This window comes from Danio rerio, chromosome 7, assembly GCF_049306965.1.
Source record: "Danio rerio strain Tuebingen ecotype United States chromosome 7, GRCz12tu, whole genome shotgun sequence".
Taxonomy (NCBI): Eukaryota; Metazoa; Chordata; class Actinopteri; order Cypriniformes; family Danionidae; genus Danio; species Danio rerio.
This window is the reverse complement of record NC_133182.1, coordinates 15,975,365-15,993,251: the sequence shown is the minus strand read 5'-3', so window position 1 is coordinate 15,993,251 and position 17,887 is coordinate 15,975,365. Positions and strand designations below refer to the sequence as shown.

Genomic DNA, 17,887 nt, shown 5'->3' with positions numbered 1-17,887 from the left:
TATTGGTAATATGTCCTTGTAAATTTCATTAGTCTGAAAAGGAACAGGTGTTTTTTTTTGCATTATACCACCCCCTAGTGTTCGTTTTACCTTGAAACTGCAATCAAATGTACGTTGAAAAACATTACACACAAAAATGTAGGCGGAAGACATGGGTTGGTTCTTTGAGGTTCACTTATACTTTTATCAAGACTTTTGTATAATTTAGAAGTGATTGTACTTTTTCAGTCCTGTTTTAACGTTTACTAATGTGTTGTTGGTCTCATGTTTTCTCAGTTCATTACCATCACCGTATCTTGCTCTCCTGAAGTCCATCCAGACGCTCATCCAGAAAGAGGGATTTGATGGCTCAACACCACAGGTTGGTTACCATTTATTTAGCTGTCTGTTTTCCTCTATTTCACTTTAGGACCAGCTGGTTTTATTCTGCATTTTTACTGATCTAGCTACAGGAGGTCAGCCAAGAGACGTTAAAGGGATAGTTTACCCAAAACTGAAAATTCTGCCATCATTCACTCAAACTTCACTGGTTCCAAACCTATTTGAGCTTCTTTCCTCTGTTGAACACAAAATAAGATATTTTAAAAAATATCCTTCAAAGTATTTGTTTATCCTACTATGGAGGTTTTATGGAAGTATAAGGTGATGCCACTCTGTAACGGAAGGGATGCTGAACCATATACTGTAGTTGAGGATCCACATGCAGTTTATTAACCAGAGAATGGTCCGGTAGGCAGCGGTCAAAACAGGGGCAAACAGAAGCATACAGGTAATCCAAAATGCTTAGTCAAAGACAGGCAAATTGTCAGGACAGGTGGCAAAAACAGCAGAAACAATGAAACAGTGCAAAGGGTCAAAAACACAGCAAGACAAGACAAGAAAATGCTTCATGGTGTTGCAATAACAAGACTTGGCAAGTGTGTGTGTGTGTGTGTGTGTGTGTGTGTGTGTGTGTGTGTGTGTGTGTGTGTGTGTGTGTGTGTGTGTGTGTGTGTGTGTGTGTGTGTGTGTGTGTGTGTGTGTGTGTGTGTGTGTGTGTGTGTGTGTGTGTGTGTGTGTGTGTGTGCGCGATGTGTTACAGTCCTGGTAATCGGTGAAAATAAGTTTTAGCTGCGTGTATAAATGAGAGTCTGTATTATTGTGAGCTGTTACAATTGACAAAACTTAAAAAGTAAAATTTTTATGTAGGACTGGACTGAATATTAGCTTTTCAACAATTAATTGCAAAAAGAAAATTTGATACAGCTTAATTTGGTACTAAGCATCCGTTTTAGGCCCTGCACTCAGAGGAATGACTTTTGCTTCTTGTTTAAACTCATCAACGATTCTCTCATATCGCATCCTTTATAGTCCATACTGTATGATTGTCATCCCTTTGTGCACGAGCACCAATTTGCCTGTGATTTTAGGCATTTGTTGCCGATTTTCACAAAATTTATCGGCGAGTCAAAATCAGAGCTATAATCATGCAGTCTGAACTCGGCATTATTGGTTTTAGTTGTCCCCTAAAAATGTAAGAATTGTATTTTAGCTCATTTACCATTAAAACATTTTTTTGAATGTGCAAAAATGAACTGCAAAATTTTAGACACACTCAAGTTGTTCTTAACCGTCATGCAACTGCCCTTTAAGCTGAGTCTGTAATGAAATGCTCAGTTTCAACACTCTCCATCACTTGCACCCCTGGAACAATGAGCACGTTTTGCTGAAGGCAGTGTTTTACAAGACTCTTAATTTGTCTTTCATTGATTGGCTAATTGTTGCTTGTTTTGTTTATTGCCTCGCTCCCTACTGCAATGTGGCTTTCATAGCTTGTGATGAACACAAAGTAGGAAAAGGACTTCAAAAATAAAAGCAGTGTGTCTTCTTTTCCACTCCACCTTTTTCCTCTCCTCAGTTGTCAGTTTGTCGGTGTTGTGCTTGAATCGCTCTCAGGAGGGAGATGGGCTTCCCTTGGGCTCGTCTTCTTTAAAGCTGAGTCCTATTAGTTTTTGTGGTAAACAGGCCAAGACAGACACTGGGCAATATGCCCTCTGTCTGTTCATATTCATTAGCTCCTACTGAGAAGCAGGGGAGGCGGGTCCCTCTGGGGGCCCCTCTCAGAAATGGCCCCCTGATAGACTGTGTCTTGACTTCCACCTCAGCATTACTGCGTCTGCCATGCCGCCTGAGGATACACTCGCTATTTTTAATCAGTTTCCAACTTTATGTGGCTCTAATGTGGCTTCTGTCATGTGGCGAGCTCCAGAGATGATCTCCAGACCAAACTCTGTCTGCTTTGTGCAATTTCATTTGGTTTTGTTGTTTAGATTTCTGTTGTTGTTTTATTTTCAGCACTTTTCAATGAAGAATAAGATGGTCTTAACATTTATTTTATTTTATTTTGTTTTGTTTTGTTTTTTTATGTTAACAAATTATTTAGATGAGAATAGTTTTTTGTTTCTTTTTTATTTTAGTTTTCATAACTTACTACGGTTCTAGTGCAGTAAATAGTGTTACTAAAGAATTAGAAGGTGTGTTTTTATTTATTTGTTTAACTTTTTTTTTTCCTCTTTGTTTTAACATTTTCTTTTTTTAAATTTGATGTAATTCTAAATTCATAAACAGTGGGGAAAGTAAGTATTGAACGCGTCACAATTTTTGTCAGAAAACATATTTCTAAAGGTGCTGTTGACTTGAAACTTTCATCAGGGGCCTGTTTCAGTAAGGAGGTTCAACCAACTCTGAGTTTAAACTTGAACTCTGAGTTGACTTAATGAGAGATGAAAAACTCAAGAGTTTTCAGTTTCAGAACAGCTGATCTGAGTTAGGTCAATCAACTTTAAGGTAGACCAACTCAGAGTTAAGCGTGCTTATAACTATAAAAAGGCATTATCAATGGAGCACAGATATTACGAGTCATTATGGCAACATCAAATAAGAAAAACAGAGACAGTTAGCGTAGGAAAACATAGCTGCTTAAGTTAATGCATAATTTTACATCTTAAATATTTAAGTATAATAAAGTAATGTTGTGTGACGTTTATAATATTTTTACACACTTTCCCACTTTGATACACGTTTATCAGTTTTAACAGATTTAAAAGTGCACTTGTGTGTCTGCCTCTATTATTCAAATCAAATCACTTTTATTTATTGATCAAGTGATAGAGGTTGATATGACATTTAGAATGTAGCAGTACTAAACAATAGTTTTTAGAACATGTAATGTTCCCTTTAATCTAGTTTCAGATTATGTCGATTGTCAAAGGTCAGTTAATTTAAGCTAATTATTTATTAAAAAGGACAAGCCATTTTTGTACGTGAATTGTTCTTTGTGTGACTGAAATGTAGGCAATAGCTATGTTTTCATCCAAAAATATTAATTAAATTTATGTGCAAAACTGGAATAACGCAAAAAGATGAAAATAAAGCAGCGCTTTCATCCAGTTAATCAAACAGAACAAAAGCATCACTTTCTGATTAACTGGCAACAAATATCAACAGTAAAAACAGAATTTACTGAGGTAGAAGAAGCTGCGTCAATCTTTTCATTATTTAAAAAAGGAACTTGTGCCAAGACAACGTTGAAACGCAATGAACGCGTGGAGGCGTTTGAAGCCAGGAGACATGGAGAACAGACGCTCTTGACATGCTCCAGACACTTTGGAGGTAATTAATAATATACATTAATACTAAAACAGTTAAAGCGTAGAATGACCAAAACAACATTTAAGATGTTTTACAGTGTGCTCTGCCTGCTGGTTTTTCCATTCACACACATTTTCATCATCATATAATCTCTTATAACAAACCTTTTTTTAATGCATATACTGGAATTTGTTCAGTGTTTCCTTCACAGTTTAAGCGCATCTTTTCTTATCAAATAAAAAGTTTATCCTACTCAGTTATGCGCATAGGTTTTTATGCCTATTTTCAAAAGTTATGTGCATCATGACGTTTCCATCAATCGTTTTCTCAATCTCTAAAATGCGCATTTAAATAGGTCGGAGGAAACGTAAGGTCTAAGGTGAGAAATACCGCTTTGTCTTAAAAAAGGGAGGAGACCGATAGAAACTCAGAGTTTAGAGAATAAAACATGCTCCTGACCAGGTTAAGTTCCACATGCAGTAACTGACTGAGTTAAAGTTACCTCTCTTTCAGAAACAGGCTTGACTTACCATGCTTTCTCCAGTTTGACAAACCTGTCATTTTGAAATGGAAAACCCAGAGTTTCTCTCATTTCAGGGTTAAAATAGGGTTTTCACTTAACCTCCTTTCTGAAAAAGGCCCCAGTTGTTAATAGCAACCAAAAAAATCTATGGGCTCTATTTTGACGGTCCATGCGCAGAGCGCAAAACGCAGGGCGCAATCGCTTTTTTGCAATTTAAGGATGGGAAAATCTGCTTTGCGCCATGGCACATGGTCTAAAAGGGTTGAGTTTATTTTCTTAATGAGTTATAGGTGTGTTTTCAGAATAAACCAATTAGAGTCTCATCTCCCATTCCCTTTAAGAGCCAGCTGCGTCGCGCCATAAGAGCATTCGCTATTTACAGGACGTAAAGTAAGTCTAAGTGGAAAAACTGAGCATTTCACTAGCAAACAGTTAACAGTTTTTTACAGAAAACTGTTAAACAGAGCATCTACTGCGTGAGAATGAGAGATAATGGATCTACTTTCATTTTCGCTTTTGGATAGAGAAACCTTTATGCACAGACATCAATTAGTCTATTAATAATTAATTGTGTTTGTTAAGCGCAAATATTCGTTTCAAAACTATTTCTAAATTCAGTTCTAATTTCCAGCAAACGAATAAATGAACAACAATAACAAAGTGTGTTCAAAAACCTGAGTTCTTTCCTAAAAAACATGCTGTGCCCCATACTGTCGAAAAGGTGGGCAAATCTAAGCTTGTTTTTATAAAACAAATATAAATATGGATATAATAAATAACACTGCTAATAATAATAACATTATACAAAAGCAAATTGTTATGAATGAACTGAAAAAGCCTCCCGAGATGAAGAAGACATAAAAGCAGTGATTTTTTTTCATATTTATGTAGGCTAGAAAATAATATGTTTTGTAATATTTTAATCCTTTATATTTATATTCTATATATATTCTTATTATAACCTATATATATTCTTAATATTTACATTTTTTCATATGTAAAGATATTTGCCTATTGCTCTCTTGTGCGTATTAAGCAGTGCGTAAGCGAGGCGCAACTCTGCATCGGAGATTAGACCGGGTTTCTTTTGGTCTAATGAAAAATCTATTTTAGTTTCTCAAAATAGCAACGCGCCAGCAGTGCGCCTCAGAACGCCTTCCTTTTTAGACCAGACCGCCTATGGGCGCACAAATGAGCGCAAATGCATTTGCTATTTAAACAGCGTAGCGCAACGCCTCAAAACGACTCTTGCACCAAGCTAAAACTAGCAAAAGACTATTGCGCCACGCCTTGCGCCACATTGCGCGGGGTGTGTGATAGGGCCCTATATATGCAAAGAAAACAAATCAAATTAGTTAACAAATTAAGTTATACTTAATAAAATAAAATGACGCAGGGAAAAGGTATTGAACACACGACGAAAGGGAGGTGTAGAAAGGCAGTGAAAGCCCTGACAGCAGCTAAAATCTCTCAGTAGTTCTTCATCAACCCTCTACATCAACCCAACATCTACATTAGCAGGATGATGATGAAGTTGAAACCAGGGTGGACATTTCAGCAAGACAATCTCTCAAATGGTTTCAGAAAAAGAAAATCAAGCTGTAGAATGGCCCAGCCAGTCACCTGACTTGAATCGAATATAAAGTACAAATGAAAGATCAAATTTGATAGACAAGACCCACAGAACCCTCAAGATGTTGACACTGTTGACGTCTGTGAAAAACTCGACACCTGAGCAATGCTTGTGACTTCATTCTCCATATGGGAGGCGTCTTTAAGCTGCCATCACCAAAAAAGCCTTTTATATAATGTATTTCAGAAGTTCAGCACTTTCTCCTTTTGTCATTGTAATTACACATAACCTATTTATCAGATGTTTTTGTTTTGTTTTATTTTTATGTTGTTTGGGTTTTTAACCAAAATCTGGTTCATTTCCATGTCAACAGCTCCTTTAGAAATATTATTCCCAGGAAGAGTTTACTTTTTCTCCCGCTGTATTTCTGTATGTATGTATATGCATTCATTTGTATTTTTTTAAATTTATTATAATAATTATATTGTCATTTATTAATAAGATAATCCAACATTTTTATTTTATTTTTTTAGTACATCTCTTACTACAATTCTAATGTGGTAAATAGTGTTAATAAAGAATAAGTGCCCGAGACGGATTTTATTTTATTTTAATTGTTTTGTTTGTTTGTTTAACTATTTTATTTCCTTTTTAAATTTGATGTAATTATACATTTAGATATAGTAATTTACTCATTCATTTTGTCATTATAGTAATTGTTATTTATTACATTATATAATTAAACTAGAATGTGCTATATATTTAAAATGTGCTATATAATTAAAATACACAAATGTTTTGTATTATGACATTTTTTTATTTAATGTTGCTCCTTTGTGTAAACAGGATTGTGTAAACAGGCTGTAAAAATCACATTAAAAGTTACTCCTGTAATGTTTGTTTATTTTTAAAGAGTTATTTATTATATAACATGATAGCAGCATGCTAATTCGTGCAAGAAGCATGGTCACAGTTGGCTAATTCATAAAAGAAAACATGCTAACCACAAACTAATTCCTGCTAACAGCTTGATGAGTTGTGCTAGCTTCTTGCTTATCTAGCCAACATTAAATGCTTCTAATAAACTTTAATTAGTGTTTTTTTAATCCATGACGGGCACCTCAGGCTTCTGGATTGGCAGATTGAAGCACTAGCATCATGAAACAGTGGTATTCTGTTGGCAGAGGTGGAGGAATGTGTGGAGAAAACGGGCACAAAGGCAAGAATGCTCAGAATGACAGCTAACAGGGTGAGAGACTGAGACTGACTAAAGCGTTGGTCATTTTAGTGACTCAGTTCTAGCTAAGAATGTAGTGACCTATATGAAGTTTGTGGAAATGGACATTTTTTTTTAAACCTTTTTTTTTTTTTTTTTTTATTTGACGAGAATGTTTACATTTTTTTTTTTAATTTGTAGTTGTTTTTCTATATTTAACCTTAATTTTTTATTTTATACATGTTTTATTTTTTTATCTATTATCTTTCAGACATGTTTGAAATATTTTTAATTTTTATACAATTTCTATTTAAATTATTATTTATTTACATATTTATTTTGATTATATTTTATTCTATTTGTTTAATTTTCTTCTTTTACTTTATCTTATTTATACAAACGAGAAGGCCCACATGTTTATTTAATTTTTAAAATTTAATTTAATAATTTTTTTGTACTGCTCCCTTGCTATTATTGTAATACAGAATACAGTGCTAATAAAAATTTTAAGGTTTGTTCAATTTTTATTTATTTATTTATTTATAAATAATGTATTTTATTTATTTGTTTATTTAATTAAATGTAATTATAAAATATGATATTTATTTAATTATTTTTTTATTTTATCTTTTTTGTAAAAATGAGAAGGTCACCCAAGTGTTTATTTTATTTTATTTTATTATTTTAATTTAATTCATTTTTTTGTACTGCACCCTTACTATAATTCTAATACAGAAAACAGTGTTAATAAAAATGTGATTGTGTGTTTAAGGTTTATTTTATTTTTATTTTTTATTTTTAATAATGTAGTTAATGTATTTGTTTCATTTAATCTAATGCAAGTAAAAAATATGATATTTATTTATTTATTTATTTATTTTATCTGTTTTTTTTATTTGCACAAACAAGAAGGTGGCCCACATGTTTTTATTTTTAATTTAATTTTGTTTAATTTTAATTTAATTTAATTTTTTATTTTTTTTGTATACAGCACCCTTACTATAATTCTAGTAAAGAATTCAGTGTTAATAAAAATGTGATGGTGTGTTCAAAGTTTATTTTTAATATAATAATTATATTGTCATTTTACAGTTACAACTTTTTTTTTACAATTATAGAAAAAATATATTTGTTAATACATTTTATTTTTACTTATTTACTTTACTGCATTGCTATTTTTTATTGTAGTATTTTTATTTTTATTTATTTATTATTTTTTATTATTATTCTAAAATGTTGTAATTTAAAAAGTAAGATGGATATCTCTTATATCTCTTAACTTATTTCTTATTTAATTCATCATTCATTCCTTCGGCTCAGTCTCTTTATTTATCAGAGGTCGCCACAGCGGAATGAACCGGCAACTCATCCAGCATAAGTTTTAAACAGCGAATGCTCTTCCAACTGCAACCCAGTATTGGGAAACATTCATACACACTTATTTAGACACATACACTACAGCCAATTTAGTTAATCCAATTCACTTATAGCGCACATAAATGTCTTTGGACTGTGGGGTAACTGGAGCACCCTGAGGAAACCCACACGAACAGAGGGAGAACTTGCAAACTCCACACAAAATTGCCAAATGCCCCGGCCGGGACTCGAACCAGTGACCTTCTTGCTGTGAGGCGACAGTGCTAACCACTGAGCCACCATGTCGCCTTTTATTTAATTAAAAATGTATTTTATAATTTGTTCAAAACCATTATTATGCTTATTATCAAGGAAAATATGGTTACAATATGATTATTATGTTTTTAAAATTGCATGCACGGTCTCAAATGCGCAAACACTCATGCAGTGAAAGCAGGAGTGTGTCTGAAGGGAAAGAGGAAGTTGTGAGTCAGGATTCAGGAAAAGTCAAACCTCAGCCTCACCAAGCTTTGGAAACACAGTGGAACAATGAGGTTTATTTAGCTTCAGATGCTGCTGATTGCTGGTGTGAACTTCACTGTTCATTGTCACTGGATGAAGGAGAACAAGCAGCTCAACACCACCACTATTTTCAGCTAGTTTGTTTAAGATATCTAGCCTCTTTTTCTCCATTACAAAGATACAGGGAGGTTGTTCAGTTCACATATATAACCGTTGAATAAACACATGTGCAGTAATACAGTAAGGAGTAATTGATTCCAAATGACAAATAAAATCTTGCATAAAAGGAGGCATTTCTGTGAGGTTGGTCATTTATTTTTTACAGTTTTATTATGTGGAGTATGTGTAATATAGAATTATATATCATGTTTATATCAAAATATTTAGATTTTGTTGCTGGTTTTTAGAGATTTTGGGCTCTATTTTGATGATCCAGGCGCAAAGTCTAAAGCGCAAAAGCATTAAGGGCGTGTTCGAATCCACTTTTGCTATTTTAAGGACAGAAAAATACGATTTGCGCTGCGGTGCATGATCTAAAAGGGTTGAGCTTATTCTCTTAATGAGTTATAGGTAGGGCAGACATTTTTTGCTATTTCTGCAGAGAATTTTGGTAAAAATCTGCTAATTTCTGTGGAATAATTTTGGGAGTATCATAACTAAAACCTTAATATGTGAAATAAAAAATATAATCTTTTAAACTTTTATTTAATGTTTAAAATGCAAATCCAATTAGATTCACTTTATTTGGTGAACAAAGCAAGTCTCTCATATAATATATCTACTAAAAGACAGAAAAATATTACTTTACAAACTGCATTGTACATAAATCAGATGAACATTTTCATATTAGTCAATAATATTACTCTAATAATTTAAATACTGAATAAATATAGATTCACACACATTTACTCAAGTAAATAAATAAGATTAATCACAGGCTAAACAAGACCAGTTATCCAGCCCAATCTTGTCTGAAACAGGCGTCCTCTGACCCTTCAAAGAGAAGGTTCAGCATCATCTCTTTTGTATTCGGTGGTTAATAAATAATCTTCAACCCTCTGTCACTCACATCTCTCACCCATGGCCCCTTAGCTTGGCTGATGTTGCCAAATAATGTGCCAAGAATTTCCTGGCACTTGTTGAAATCAGACATTTTGGCTCTTAGCTTTTGACAGCCACATTGTAGTCGTGACAGGCAGCCGCTCTGATTGGAGGGTGCCATCCAATCACATTTGACCAGTGTGTTGGGTTTGACCGTACTGTTGAGTTCTCTTGGCTGGGACGATTGATTCATTGATTTGGGCTGTTTAAGAGGTACACGACCCTCACTCCAAAACACAAAAAGCCTTTTCACTGCAGACAGGACTCCTCTACTGACTTGGTTACACTAGTCATCACACGCTTGTGTACAACACAGTATTTGGATGCAGTTCTGTTTGCTTTTCACCATCCTTTGGTCTCATTGTGGACAAAGCATAAATGTAAATTGGTACTACTAATCGTGTTCTAATGAGGGTCTTTAATTGATTGATTACATCGATTGATTATCCAAATATGAATATTTATTCTGCCTTTTGTACTCATACTCTCAAGTTGTTCCGGTTTGTATCTCAGTTATTTTTAAGGCAGAGAAGTATGCGAAGTAGAACTACTTCACTATTGTACTTAAGTACTTAAAGGCTGTATCTGTAATTTACTGGAGTATTGTTTTTTTCTCCTACTTCCACTTTTACTTCAGTACATATTTTCGATGAGTTTAATACTTTTACTCCGATAGATTTTTTTTAAATGTGCTGCATCGTTACTTGTTACTAGGGGTGTCAAAATTATTGATATCGGTTTAGTAATAGATCATTACCGGTTATTATGTACTGACGTCATTTATCTCCTATGCACGATATTGCAGTTGAATACTATGGCGAAGGAGGCGAGGGCAAGTAAATAACGCTTTTACTACAATAAAGGCGGCACAGAACACAAGCCGCTATTTCACTAATATAGAGAAATGCTGTAAAACTCAATTTTTACCTATATTTTTATTTAACTCATCTCTCTCTCTCTCTCTCTCTCTCTCTCTCTCTCTCTCTCTCTCTCTCACTTTGGACATTTGACCTGATGGCTTGTTTGTGAGGAAACTTTTCCTCTCCTTTTGGCTGCTAAAGCAATACTTGTGAATCCAGACATGAGCGTGCCTGAGGTGCAAGTTTTCTCCACTGTATCTTATGAATTACCTGTGATAACCGCGTATTATGCGCATACAGACTGTAACCCCAGCTGTTCTTCCCACCATCAGTGAATGGCACTTTAATTCTAAAGCCGATCGCAGCCCTTTCTGTTGAGCAGGTGAAGACAATAACCAATCATGACCTCGCTTGTCAGCGCTCAAAAAGCAAGCGGGAAAATATTTACGTTAGATTTGTTGCTATAAATGCTCTTGCGGTCCTCCGTGCATGTATTGGAGTTTTGTTTGATACATTCAGAAAGAGCGTTTTCTTTGAGCAGGTCAAATTAAAGGTACAGTTCATATATCTTACTGCTGTATTAAAGAACAAAATTGTATTACAAATAGTATATGAATATGAGTACATTTGTAGATTTTAATCAAAAAATTCATGTGTTGTAAAGAAAAAATATAATTATGCATGGAAAGCATCGTCAATGCACCGAGATATCGAATTGAACTGAATCGATGGCATGGTAATCGTAACTGAACCAAACAGTGAGACCAGTGCAGATTCACACCCCTACTCCTTACAATTATAGACCTTTTTCTTGGCCACTGCATGGAGGGTGCCAAAGCGACCAGCGTCTTCCATAAGAATGTTTAGAACTTCCGTTTACATCGTTTACAACCGGTAAATTACAATCCGAAATTGGGATTCAATAGTATTTTGAGAGGATTATGGAGAGTTTTTGTGACACACGACTTTGAAAGGTGTGTATTAAAGCTGTTATAATCTGTCAGATCTGTAGTCCAAGCTCGAGAGAAAAACAGTATTCTAAGTCATGCTTCTTTTTTTATTCTGCTTAATCACATGCCCCTAAAAATATATTTAAAATCAACAAAACAATATGATGTGTTTTGACTGCTGTCTTTAAAAACTACATTACACAATACTTGTACTTTTACTTTCAGTACTTTAGTAAATTTTGAAATAAACTACTTGCAATACTTAAGTGCAAAAAATGTTGAATACTTTAGTGCTTACACTTAAGTATGGTGCTTAAAGAGCACTTCAACTTCTTCTCAAGTCACTTTTTTGATAAAGCACTTTACTATTACTTAAGTCCGGGTCTCTAGTATTTTGTACATCTCTGTTTAAAGAATGGTTTTGGTTTTGATTTAATGTGTACTTTAAATGGCTGCAAGATTTTCATTCATGCATGTTTGAATGTCAAAGTTGTAGATTTGTTCACGTAAATTGCACATATCCAGATCATCTCGGAGATCATGCTGTTTTTATGTTTTTTTTTTTTGTCATATTTTTGCAGTTGAGAGGTCGTAATGTCCTGCGTGTGGGTCTTCATTCTCTGGGCTCAGTGCTGTGGGGTGATGATGTGTGCTGTAAGGACAACTCCGCCCACTGCCACGCCCTTTCCACCTTTCTCTACGCCCTCAGAGGCCTGTTACGCACTTCACTTTCAGTGGCTATGATGACTGTACCCTCACACCTCATACAGGTATCATTCAGCTAACAGCTTCTGTGTTTGCTCTCATACACATTTACTGAGCTTTCTACGCAAGGCTGAAAAAGCCCTCGAAGTGCAACATGTCTGAACTTTGTATTTTGTCTGAGTGTCAAAAGATTGGGGTCTGTAAGATTTTTGAATGAATAAATTTATTTATTTATGAATGGATGAATTTATTTATTTATGAATAATTGAATAAATGAATGAATGAATGAATAAATGAATGAATTAATTTATTTATTTTAACAGGGACAATGCACAGAAATTACATTAACCTCAAAAGAGGAAAGATGCATGTGCCAGGTTGTAGCAGGATTGCTAATTTCCACCTGCAGTCGCTGGACAAGTTAAAATTAAAACAATAATATCCAATTAATTAAAAAGTCAGTTTAAAACATTCAAGCATAATTGCATATAAACTAAAACACTGACAACTCAAAAACTTTTTTTTGAACAGAAATAATACTTAAATTCAGCATACTGTAGGTGCATTGAATTGAACAAAATTGATTGTAAATGTTTACTGAATAGAGAATTAATATATCCTGAAATAAATGTATCAAGGTTTCCATAAAATATATTTGACAAACTGTCTTAAAAATAGTTCTGTCTGGTTTTTGAATTTGATTAGCTGATAGCCTTATGCCAGTAAAAGCACTTGTCCAGCCTCTTCACCCTTGTGTATTACTCCGCCCACACACAGCAACAAGCAGAGGACACTACAGTTTGACAAATATTGCTGCTGTTGGACAACATAATGTACTTTTTGGGCTTTTAGTCGAGAATGTAGTTGTTTAGATTGCAACTATGCAGTTTATTTATAAGGATAGTGCCTGTTATAAATATTTTTCATTTCTGAGAGACATCGCAAAGATGCAAAGATTTTTGAGCAAAGACGGTTGACAATGTTCATCCACAAGATGGCGTGAGAAAAACAGCATAACTTCTAACTACAGCTAATCAAATCATTATTAAACAGGTAAATGACTTTCTAAGTTGTTCACTCTCTTTTGTATGTTGTTGTGCTGTATTTATACCATAGAATACTTATAAAATGTTTAAAATACTTATAAAATTTATAACAGAAATAGTAGGAAATCTCTGTAGACTGATTGCATTTTATGCCGTTCAGCCTTATCATCTTAAAATGTGAGTAAAATCACCTCTTTTGTCCTCACTTCAGACATTACGCTAGAGAATCATTCAAACGCTAGCTCTAAAGTGACGTAAGTGAATGAGCAATGGTTTCTGATGTTGTGACTGCAGCTGCAGATGTGAATGAATGGTGGAAAAAAGAAAACGCCTCCTTTTAAAAATCATACATTTTGTAAGACTGAAATCGTACAAATTCGTACCAATAAGCCACTAAACTGACAAAACATAAAACACTTGCGTTTTCTTGTGAGATCAGGCTGGGTCATCGGCCTGTTGCCAACGCACGCCTCCCACCAGTGCCAATATACAGCCACATCGCACTGCTACTCATGTGAAATTGCTCATATATAGTATTGTTATTTTTTTTTAACAAATATAACTTAATTTAACAGTGTTTGACAACTAGAATGCTACATGCATATCTGGGTCGAAAAAAATAGTACAGTGTTTTATTTGTTATGTTTATATCTGTTAACTCATAATTTTTAGATATCTGAAAGTGAAATAACATTTTTGAGGTTACTAAAGAACCAGCATTCTTATGTTCCCTGTTTAAAAAATGATGCTGTTTTAAGAAATTCTGTTGAAATTTTATGTATTTTATTGATGGTCAAACCTATGGTGGTCAAAAAAGCTCAAACACACTGCAAGTCAAAAACATGCAATTAGGCAAACGTCAACTAATTGGGAAAAACAATACTATTTGATAGCAAATTCTTTAAACACATGCAAATAAAGAAGCGTGCTGCAAATAGCAGAAATATGTTGGGGACCCTAAAAAGTGACAGAATGGCTGCTTTCTCTTTATAGTCAGTGATGTTGTCAAACTGATGACAATGTTTTTCATAGTGTCGTATTTTCTAATAGCACGTTCACACTACAAGACTTAGTGCTCAAATCATTTTTTTTCCCCCTCATGGTTTGGCTCTTATTTTTTGAGCCAACTGATAACAGTCAGTCCATCTCTGAGCATTTTTTGAAAAAAAAACTAAGGTAGACTTAAACTGAAAGGGGGGTTCCATGGCCCAGTTTTACAGTTATAAGAGGCCTGTTGTGAGGCAGCCATTATTCTGAATTGGCCCTCAGTGAATATTACTTCTTACACATGAAGACAGTTCCTAAACAACCAAAAAGCAACATCTAGCTATCACTCACAACACCTCAGCATCTTGGTGATTGGTTTCACAAAGGAAAGAAATGCAATATGTTTAGTTTACACACAGTTATTTTTTCCTATCTTTCTCAACTTTTGAATATTAGAGCACCATCATGCAAGTCTTTTTGACATTGTCCTCCAGAACTAACTCCACAAAACAGCCGTTTTTTTCCCAACTTGACTGTCAGTCACATTGACCAGCTCTGAGGTCACCATAAGTTTTCGACCCTGGCACACCATAACCGCCCCATGAGCCGGAGTCAAAGAGTCGCCCCCCCTCCACTGTGTGAATGAGGATCCGCTTGGCTGGGGTTCAGGGGGCCTATGTGCGTGTGTGTTTGTGTGTGTGTGTATCTGTTTGACTACATGTATGTTTGGCCTTCAGTGGAGCGTCTGCATTGGCGCGTGAACCCGCAGTCTTTGTCTGAGGCCCTCAACTTCGCATTCAGCCAGCCAATGGTCAGTCTCCAGTCTTTCTGGACGCTTCTGTCATTCAGCGTCTCTGGGTTCCTGAGAGGCCCTTTTCTTTGTGCCTCTATTAGCTATCGAGAGTCAGGCCTCAGCCGCTGTGCTCTAAGAGCGCTTCAAAGACAACATCTCACTGTTCTTTGTCCGTTTGGAGACAAAGTGCTAAAACCCCTCTCAGGGAGGCTGGGGGGCACACAGCGGTTTTCAGTAGTGGAGGTGATGGAGGAAACGCTGCCATTGGGTTAAAAGTGGTTTTGTAGAACGGATGTGATGTAAATGTGTTGACTGTAACTGTGATGCACTGTATGATGTAACTAGTCACATATAGATTTTGAAGTCAGAATTATCAGCCCCCCTTTATTGATTTTTTTTGCCCAATTTCTGTTTAACGGAGAGCAGATTTTTTCAACATATTATTAAACATAATAGTTTTAATAATTCATTTCTTATAACTGATTTATTTTATCTTTGCCATGATGACAGTAAATAATATACTAGATATTTTTCAAGACATTAGTATTTAGCTTAGTGACATTTAAAGGCTTAAATAGGTTAATTAGGGTAACTAGGCAGGATAGGGTAATTAGGCAAGTTATTGTATAACGGTGGTTTGTTCTGTTGACTATCGAAAAAAATATAGCTTAAGGGGCTAATAATTGTCCTTAAAATTGTGTTAAAAAAATTAAAACTGCTTTTATTCCAGCCAAAATAAAACAAATAGGACTTTTTACTTGCTCTTTCAAACATCATTTGGGTAATATTTAAAAAAGAAAAGGGGCGAAGCAGTGGCGCAGAAGGTAGTGCTGTCGCCTCACAGCAAGAAGGTCACTGGGTCGCTGGTTCGAGTCTCGGCTTAGTTGGCGTTTCTCTGTGGAGTTTGCATGTTCTCCCTGCGTTCGTGTGGGTTTCCTCTGGGTGCTCCGGTTTCCCCCACTGTCCAAAGACATGCAGTACGGGTGAATTGGGTAAGCTAAATTGTCCGAAAAAGAAAATGAATGAATGAATGAATGAATGAAAAAAAAATCACATTTTTTAGGAGTATTTTCTATAGGATGCATCACATTAATATATGTGTGCTTATAAATTATATTTAGTCAGTACCAGAGCCAAAACTGGATCTAATCTAAAAAAAAAAAAAAAAAAAACTTGAAATCAGAGTCCCAAACTAAGTACATTAAAATCTATATGTTGGGGGAAATATTAAATAAAATTTTAATATCAAAGACAATTAAAGAGAAACATAAAGTTTTGTTAAAATTGTATAGTTTTAAATGTATTTATTTGTTTTTTGCAATAACTTGTAATTAAATGTATTATTTTTCTATTCCTAAAGATTTTAGTTGACTAAACTCTAAACTAAATGTTTATCACATCTGACGTGTAAAACCTATGCCAGGTTAATTCTGTTGTGGCAACCCCTGATAAATCAAGAGTCTAAACTGAAGGAAATTGAAGAAATGAACTGTTTTGTTTAAAGTCCCCAAGAAAACTGTTTGTTTGGGGCCAGTGGTTGTTTAAGGAAAGATTGAATTGATCACAGTTAGAAAGATGTAATGTTGTACTGTTACAAAGATGTTCTTTTGAACTTTATCAAAGATTTGAAAAATCTAAATAAAAAAATCAAGCAGACCAAAATTTATGATAATAATTATTATAATAATAGAAATAATAATAATACTAATACTAATAATAATAATAATAATAATAATAATAATAATAATAATAATACATAGGAAAGGATGTTTTGACACTGAAAATTGTAAAATGTATTATGACTATTACTATTGCACATCTTTTTGATTTATAAATTGTAAAGTCTACTTTAACTTAAGTATTTTATGTAGAAGTACATAGTGTTAATATTAAAACACTTCATATCAGTGTATCAGGTTTTCTATGTGCAGAGCTAGGGATTTTTAATGCACTGTTCATTAAAGGTAGAGTAGGAAATCTTCTGTGGAAAGTTTAAGGTGAAATTTAATTAATTTGTAATTTAATCATGTCATAATTAGAGAGATGTAATATTGTACTGCTACAAAGGATTGCTGTTCTATTGAACTATCAAGGAATGAATAATTTTTACAAATAAAAATATAGAAATAATTCAAGCAAACCAATATTTATGACAAGAATAAATATTTCTTAAGCAGCAAAGCCTCATTTTAAATCTTATTCAATGCAGTAATTGGATATTCTACTTAGTTTTTATTTTAATATGTACAATCGCAGACAGAATCAGTATGTTCGGTATATTTAAGTTAGGTGAGAATGGGAGGCAAACAGCAGCTAACTAATGTTTCTCTTAAACTACAGACAAAAAGGAAATAAATGGCAGTTTTTAGAAAAATGGTACAATTAATAAATATTTGACTTAGAAAAGAGCTAAAAGCTAAATGTATGTAGCTGTTGCTTTTCCATACTATAAAGCAACTGTATTAATATTTAAAAAACAAAACTTGAGGTCAATTCTTTATTATTGGTATCAGCTCTTCACCTGAAGCCCATCAGATGTGGCTTGTAATGAAAATTCCTGTCATGTATTTTTAATGTTGACAAGAAGGGGCCGTGCATTGAAAGCCTCGTCAGACAAGATTAAAG

General features: G+C 34.2%; 1 protein-coding gene across 6 annotated transcripts in view; it reads left to right on the top strand.

Moving 5' to 3' along the window:
* The window catches only part of elp4 (elongator acetyltransferase complex subunit 4), a 244,503-nt gene that overhangs the window by 154,443 nt on the left and 72,173 nt on the right, over positions 1-17,887 (top strand). For 5 of the 6 annotated variants that reach the window (XM_073906548.1, XM_073906549.1, XM_073906550.1 and 2 more), the window contains 2 exon segments: positions 277-361; positions 12,313-12,501. In XM_073906548.1, the coding sequence (XP_073762649.1) occupies positions 277-361; positions 12,313-12,501 (274 nt within the window). 6 annotated transcript variants of the gene reach the window in all.